This window comes from Seriola lalandi, unplaced genomic scaffold (assembly GCF_002814215.2).
Source record: "Seriola lalandi dorsalis isolate HSWRI2012SDOR001 ecotype SW California unplaced genomic scaffold, Sedor1 jcf7180002054958, whole genome shotgun sequence".
Classification (NCBI taxonomy): Eukaryota; Metazoa; Chordata; class Actinopteri; order Carangiformes; family Carangidae; genus Seriola; species Seriola lalandi.
This window is the reverse complement of record NW_019525509.1, coordinates 119,891-127,925: the sequence shown is the minus strand read 5'-3', so window position 1 is coordinate 127,925 and position 8,035 is coordinate 119,891. Positions and strand designations below refer to the sequence as shown.

The window sequence follows — 8,035 nt, the reverse complement described above, 5'->3', positions numbered from 1 at the left end:
ACAGGAGGAGTTGAGGAGTTGTGGGAAGCAGAGTTCAGTGTCTTCCAGGGTCTCCATCATGAGAGAAAAGGATGATGAGAGGAGAAGTTGCTGAGCTCCTGCAGCTTTGTGACCAAACCTCTCACACATACAGCTGATTTATATCTTTTCTCCTCCTCATCCATTTGTGTCTCTTCTGCTCTACGGCAATTCTTTCTTTCAATCAAACTGAAGTCCCTCCTCCCTTTTGTACAACAGAAGTACAGGATGTTCAGTTTAATGAGGGAAGGCCCCAACCATTGACCTCAACAACACACAAACTTCCTTAGCTTCATACAGCACAAGGTCCTCTGGTGTAATGGCAAAATCTCTCTCTCCAAATTTCCTGACATCTCTTTATTCTGTCAACTGTAAAATCAAATTTTCCTTTATTGGAAAAAAAATTATGTCAACCATATCAGATATGTACCGTGGCCCTGAGAGCTCAACCCACTGCAACATAGAAAACAACAACATACAAACAGACAAAACACAAGAAAATTCAGAAAAGACCTTCATCAGTTTGACAACAAATAAACATGTTCCATGTCCCTAGGACCAGTTTGCTACACCATGAGTCAGCACATTTCTGTATTTGGTTGTGTTGTATGTATTTGCTGCATGTGTTGTCGAATTGAGGAGGAATTTTTTCAGAATTTTCTTTGTGTTTTGTCTATTTGATGTTTTTTCTTAAGTAGCAGTGCATTGAGCTCTCAGGGCCGCTGTAGATATGCCTTATTGGATGTATTAATATTGATGACATCTCAAATTAGAATTTCTCAACTTAAAATGCTGAACATATGTAGAGGTCCTGCTAAAATCTATGTATAATACACAATACATGTACAAGCTTGATATGGTTCCATTCATCAACTTTATTCTATGGAGTATCTGAAACAGATAATAGGATCAGACACCTGCTGTGTATTTGCTTCCCCTTAGTTAGGAAGTCCAAACACAGGGTCATTATTTTTCTTACACAATGTAGTGGGTCTGAAATAGCCACATATAGTTCATTATGTTAACAGACACCCCTTCTTTTCTATTTTAATATTTGAACCTTTACTTGAACCCTGACGAACACAGTTTTGCAGAAAGCATTACCTCGTTGCACCAGTAGAGGGTGCTCTAACACCAGTGGGTCCAGCATACAGTCTCTGCTCTGCTTTGCTCTGCGCATGTGCAGAGAATAAACCTGACGAGCAGTAGTCGCATGAGCTAACAGCTCTCGTGTCGTGTGTTTGGATCCACAGATCCACAGTTACACCGTAGCTCAGCCGCTCAGTGCCCGCCGCCTGAGTGGCCCATGCTGCCGGACCAGAGACCCCTAGCTCTGGCGCCGGTAACAACAACCTCTTTGAGAAGAGCCAAGGCAGAAACTCTTCCCACTCTGCTTTCAACCTGGTTGGGATTACCCAAGGCAAAACAGGCCCAGGCAAAGGGGTCAGACCAACAGTTATTCCAGGAGCCTCGAAACAGAGCTACCTTGCACAAAAAAAGGGCTGCTGCTTTGTGGGTCTATCACATGCAAGGCTAAAAGTAAGAGTCCAGTGTGGCCACCTGGGCAGCTAGCAGAGACATTTACATCATGAACTTATGCAGGGCACATTAGTACACAAAAGGTCAGTTACTGAAACTGAAAGAAAACTGTCACCAGAGAGCGAGAGGGAAGGAAGGGGGGTGGTGAGAGATAATTCAAAGTGTGATGGAGCACTTCAGGCAGAAAGCTGACGGAGCTCAGCAGCCTCTCATCTCCTCTGATCCTCTGATGATCTGACGATGACGATGATGAAAACCATCGAAGAAGCTGAGCTCTGCTTTCCACAACTCCTCAACTCCTCCTGCAGGAAGACCATGCGTCCTCGCTCTGTATCTATGCTCACTTACATCATACTGTCCTCCATCTCTGTGCTGACTGTGACTCTCAACCTGCTGGTCATCATCTCCATCTCCCACTTCAAGTAGCAAAATATTTCATGTGTTTCTGAGTGTGATGCACGTACAGAAATTCATGGGTCATGGGAAATTTCCAGATGTGATGATGTGTTGATGTATAATTTTAATCACTGCTTTGTTGAATTTTACCATGGATTATGTCTCTGAAATATCATGATGGAGTTGCTACTGTACAGATGCTAACACATATGATGTTCCTCTTTCAATGCAGGCAGCTCCACACCCCCACCAACCTCCTCCTCCTCTCTCTGGCTGTCTCGGACTTCTTCGTGGGCCTCCTCATGTCCTTTCAGATTGTGATCATAGACGGCTGCTGGTTCCTCGGTGACTTCATGTGTGTTCTGTATTATGTTTTGGTCTACGTTATTACCTCTGCCTCGATAGGAACTATGGTGCTCATATCAGTCGACCGCTATGTAGCTATTTGTGATCCTCTGCATTACGCCACCAAAGTCACTCAGAAAACAGTTAAAGTGTGTGTTTGTGTGTGTTGGCTGTGTGCTGCTGTCTGTCACAGTCTGCTGCTGATGGACAACTTGACACAACCGGGCAGGTATAACTCCTGCTATGGAGAGTGTGTGGTTGTTATTGATTATGTTGCTGGACTCGTTGATCTGTTTTTGTCTTTTTCTGGTCCTGTCACTGTCATCACACTTCTGTATCTGAGAGTATTTGTGGTGGCTGTGTCTCAGGCTCGTGCCATGCGCTTTCACATTGCAGCTGTCACACTCCAAGGTTCAGTGAAAGTAGCTGCTAAGAAATCTGAGATGAAAGCAGCCAGGACTCTTGGCGTCGTTATCGTTGTGTTTCTAATATGTCTCTGCCCATATTTTTGTGTCACACTTACAGGCCAAGACACTTTGCTCAATGCTTCATCTGTTGCGTTTGTAATATGTCTGTTCTATTTCAACTCCTGTCTAAACCCTATCATCTACGCCTTTTTCTATCCCTGGTTTAGAAAATCAGTTAAACTCATTGTTACACTTCAAATAATGAAGCCTGGCTCCTGTGAGGCCAAGATAGCATAGAGAGAGTGGAGCCACTCAATCTTGAGACGTATTTAAGACAGTCAAATAAATTTAAGGATCCTTATCCAAATAAAGAAATGCTGTTGGCATTTTTTGATGCCAAAATGTTGAACAGAGATACTGGAAGAAAAATGTGACATTTTCTAGGCAGAAAAATTTCTTCATGCAGCAGTGTCAGTGATTTAATCTAAATATGTAGAAACTGAAAAGCAGGACACCTTTAATGTAGTGTTACAGGAATATCTTATGTCACATGAGTCAGTTTTCCATAAGTTCTCATTTTGTTATGTCACTGAAATTTGCATTATTATGTGCACTTTAGTGATACTTTACATGTGCATTTATTTAAAAACAGCGACAGACATCCTCAGTAAGTCTTCTCTGTCTGAAAAAGGGGAAACAAAGGGGAAACACTGAGTTTGTATGGATCATGCTTGTGTATTCTGCATTGTAAATTCACACAACATAAGCCAGGTAAGAGAAACAAGTGTAAGGCAGAGGTGGAAAATGTACTGTATAAAAGCACATCATCAACTTTTTCTCCTTAAATTTTAATATCTGTGGAAATGTAGGCTATACATATTTTATAGTAAAAACATTTAATAATAACAAATAAAAATTATATTACACACATGTCACGCATTTGGGCTCATTATTATCAAAGGGTGGGACATGCTAATGTACTTAGGAAATGGACACAAGATAGTGACACATTCAACCTGGGCTCCTAGATGCCGAGACTCACACACAAATCATCAAACTTGGTAGAACAACAAAAATAAAAGACGCCTCTGCTGGATTTTTAATGCACTACCTCTAGTTAAAATCATATTTAGACTGATATTTACTCCTTTACTATAAAGAGCCCTGTATTTGTCTGCCTTATTTCTGACTGATGTTCAATTCCAGTTTTCTTTTAAACTGAGATTTAAACACTCTGAAACACTGAGATTAAAAAGAGCTTAGAGTCCTGATGAACAAATCAGCAGATAGAGCTTGCAGCAGACATGCAACTGGATATGTAGTTACACATTAAAGTCAACAAAAAACTGCAGCCAAACCTGGAACAATGTGGAAGACTGACAGTTCTTAAAGGCTCAAGTTGCTGACTTACAACAGGTATGTTATGTGAAAGAAGGAGCGTGATAGTTTCTTCTGACAGGTATGACAGGTCTCAATGGGAGTCTATATTTGGCTGGTAATAAAACCTGCTTTATCATATCGTATCGTGGCATATAGTATCACATTGTATCGTATCGTATCGTATCGTATCGTATCGTATCGTATCGTATCGTATCGTATCGTAGCCACCTAATAACTTGGGAGCATTTTTCCATTTCTGTACAGGTAAATCTATAGGAATCACACAGGGATGCAGGTCAACATTTAAATAACAGTTGCAAATTCTACCCACTCTCTGTTTCATAAGACTTTGATATATTAAGTCAAGACATATTAGGGCAATCATTATATATCATATATATATATATACAGTATATACATATATATATATATATACAGTATATATACAGTATATTTAAATAAAACACCACTGGGCAGGCCTGTTGGTTCACTATGACAGACATATTTATCAACTCTAACTACATTATGCTGCTCGGATATGATTTTCAGGTTATAGATACATGTTGTAAATATAAATTAGGTTACTTTCTTTATATACCTATTTCAGAGTATGGGATATGTTCAATCTCGGAAAAGTCTGCCTGAAACAACGAAATGGCATCAGTTTGGGACTTAACTGCATCACCCTACTGAAAACCTGTCATGGTTTGCTATGGCAAACACTTTTTGTTAGTTTTGTTTTGGAATTTTTGCACTTACTGTTTTATTTTGTAATTGGTTTCCTTGTGTGTCCTAATGTGTTTCACCTGTGTTCAATCACCCTTGCCTCCCTTGTCTATATAGTCTTTGTGCTTTCCTTTGTCTGGGTTGGTTCATCTGTTTGTTTCTGGGTTCGTCTCCAAGCTGTTCAAGTCCTGTTCATCTCTGGGTTTGTCCTTGTTTTGTTCTTGTTGCCTGTTTATCCCTGCTGTCTCGCTGTTGTTCTCTGGATCTTGTGTCAAATAAACCTGTCTGCACCGTCCCCAATGTGTTGGCTGCATTTGGGTCCGACTTACCTTTAACCCGTGACAAAACCTGACGATATAAACACTTGACTTCGACATTTGTCAGTGTAGAGGTTTGTTGCTCAAAGGTTTTATTGCAGTGACATCTTTTAATGACCAAAATTTGGGTTTTTGGACAGAACAGCTATTGAAAAAAATGCTTCATTGCATTTGGTTAAATGCATTTAGTTAAACAGCACTGAGAAGAGGCCCAAAGGTGAACCATGTGGGAGCAGAGTCCTGTAGGGATTCACTTCCCCAAAACCAGACTCACATTCATAACTATCTTTCAACAATCGGAGTTAGAACCACGACCTGGTTCATAATGAAATATACAGGCTACACACTAAAATTTCTCATTTAAAAAGCAACTTTACTTTCAATTCCTTTTTGCTTTAGAACACACTACATTGTAGTTGTAAGCAGATGTAAGCATTTGTTAATATATTAACAACTATGAATGCTGCTGTGAACACCCATACGTGGAGGCTGCTGTACGACCAGACAATGAATGGTAATATAGTAAAACATAGATATAATAATATAAAATATGTACTCACAGAAATGTTGACAAATACTTTAATAGACAATTATGTCCTTGCAGCTGTGTTAAACTGCATGACATAATTTATATTTGTCCAGGCTTTGGAATTTGTAAATTCAGTGATATCAGTACATGTTTCAGTCCTTCACAGAAAAGCTGTCATGTCAGAGACTACAGATTCTCTCTCTACAGTATGCAGGTCTCACAGGAGTCAGGCTGCAGTATCTTAAATGTGACAATGATCTTGACGGATTTCAGAAACCAGGGGTAACAAAAAGCATAGATCACCGGGTTTAGACAGGAGTTGAAATAGAACAGCCAGGTCTCTAAGGGGACAGTGGTGACAGTGTTCGGGCCTGCGAGAGAGGTGCAGTAATACGGGCAAAGGCACGTCAGAAACACAACTACAACAACACCAAGAGTCCTGGCTGCTTTCATCTCAGATTTCTTGGCGAACACAGTCTCTGAACGCTGACGCTTGAGAGCTGCGACATGAGAGCGCATGGCGCGAGCCTGAGACACAGCCACCGCGAATACTCTCATATACAGAACAATGATGACAGTGACAGGACCAATAAAGGTCAAAACAACGTCAACAACTCCTGCTATATAGTTAATGACAACTACACACTCTCCAGTGCAGGAGTTGTACCTGCCTGGTTGTGCGAAGTTCTCCTTTATTACGAGACTGTTGTACAGAACAGAACACAGCCAACAAAGACAAGTGCAGATTGAGGCTCCTCTCACAGTGACTTTGTTGGGGTAATGCAGAGGGTCACAAATGGCTACATAGCGGTCGACTGATATGAGCACCATGGTTCCTACTGAGGCAGATGTGATGATGTAATCTAACACGCCGTACAGAGTACACATGTGGTCACTGAGGAACCAGCAGCCGTCTGAGAGGAGAATCTGAAAGGACATGAGGAGGCCCACGAAGAAATCTGAGACAGCCAGAGAGAGGAGGAGGAGGTTGGTGGGGGTGTGGAGCTGCCTGCATTGAAAGAGGAACATCATATGTGTTAGCATCTGTACAGTAGCAACTCCATCATGATATTTCAGAGACATAATCCATGGTAAAATTCAACAAAGCAGTGATTAAAATTATACATCAACACATCATCATATGTGAAAAATTTCCCATGACCCATGAATTTCTGTACGTGCATCACACTCAGAAACACATGAAATATTTTGCTACTTGAAGTGGGAGATGGAGATGATGACCAGCAGGTTGAGAGTTGCAGTGAGCAGAGAGATGGAGGACAGCACAATGTAAACAAGCACAGCCTCAGACTCAGAGCGCTTTTTCTTCCGACAGGAGGAGTTGAGGAGTTGTGGGAAGCAGAGTTCAGTGTCTTCCAGGGTCTCCATCATGAGAGAAAAGGATGATGAGAGGAGAAGTTGCTGAGCTCCTGCAGCTTTGTGACCAAACCTCTCACACATACAGCTGATTTATATCTTTTCTCCTCCTCATCCATTTGTGTCTCTTCTGCTCTACGGCAATTCTTTCTTTCAATCAAACTGAAGTCCCTCCTCTTTGTTCCTCTGAAGTCATCATTTTCATCTTGCACTTCCTTCTGTCAGTGAGTGTTTAACTGTGACAGTACACCAAAATACAAAATACAGCCACATCTGTAACAGGCCAACAGAAGGAATGGACAGGCCCCAACCATTGACCTCAGAAACACCACTTTATTAGCATCAACTAAAATACATGCATACAGCAGGCATGAGGTTCTCTGGTGATGAACTGACATGTTTACTTTAGAAAGAGCAAGACCTGAAAAGGACTAGGCAAAGAACGGAAAGTTTCTGGACTCATGTTGCCTCACAACTGCAATAACATCCCCTGTTTGATTGATTGGGACAATATCTGTCAAGAACTGCCCTCTAACAGTTCTTGCCTCACTGTCATCCTCAGTTTCTATTGCTAATTTGGAGCCTCCGAGAACACCTGGCTGACCCTCCACAGGGAGGCTGGCAGAGGAGGAAGAAGGGTGAAGGTGTTTAGCTTCACTTACTGCATCTGTGTGATAAATTGTGCAGCATCTAGCTGTCCAGGTAACTGAAAACCTGGATGCTCCTCTGACACTGGGGAGTAAGTTCATTGTCAATGTGTTGAAGGAACCGATGTGACCTGCCCCATAGCAATGTCTTCTGTATCTTTTAGCATACAAGCTAGAAAGTATGGACAGGAAGTGCCAAGGCCGGTGAGTACATACAGGAGCTAATACGAGCAGCATGTGAGTTTGCTGTTGTACTGAACAACCTAAGCAGCAACCACATCAGATTTTGTTCCGTCATAGTAAGCCCAGGTGAGAAAGAGACTCTGACTTGTAATATATTCAGCACCCAGACTT

The 8,035-nt window shown here is 41.5% G+C and overlaps 2 protein-coding genes across 4 annotated transcripts; one reads left to right on the top strand and one right to left on the bottom strand.

The window, feature by feature from the left end:
• Positions 1 to 1,797: 1,797 nt before the first annotated feature.
• LOC111645813 (trace amine-associated receptor 13c-like) lies at positions 1,798 to 3,557 on the top strand. Its single transcript, XM_023395122.2, has 2 exons — positions 1,798 to 1,979; positions 2,186 to 3,557. Exons 1-2 carry the CDS (start codon positions 1,798 to 1,800, stop codon positions 3,000 to 3,002), a joined length of 999 nt encoding a protein of 332 aa, XP_023250890.2. The 3' UTR covers positions 3,003 to 3,557.
• A 2,301-nt stretch (positions 3,558 to 5,858) lies between these two features.
• Positions 5,859 to 7,049, bottom strand: LOC111645835 (trace amine-associated receptor 13c-like). 3 transcript variants are annotated; one of them, XM_023395150.2, is made up of 2 exons: positions 6,874 to 7,049; positions 5,859 to 6,666 (listed from the first exon to the last, which is right to left on the bottom strand). In XM_023395150.2, the coding sequence occupies exons 1-2, from the start codon at positions 7,047 to 7,049 to the stop codon at positions 5,859 to 5,861; spliced, it is 984 nt and encodes a 327-aa protein (XP_023250918.1). The 3 variants fall into 3 exon arrangements, with proteins under 3 accessions (XP_023250918.1, XP_087026830.1, XP_087026831.1); XM_087170704.1 differs by having other exon boundaries at positions 6,970 to 7,046; XM_087170705.1 differs by having other exon boundaries at positions 5,859 to 6,672; positions 6,997 to 7,046.
• Between the last annotated feature and the right edge of the window lie 986 nt (positions 7,050 to 8,035).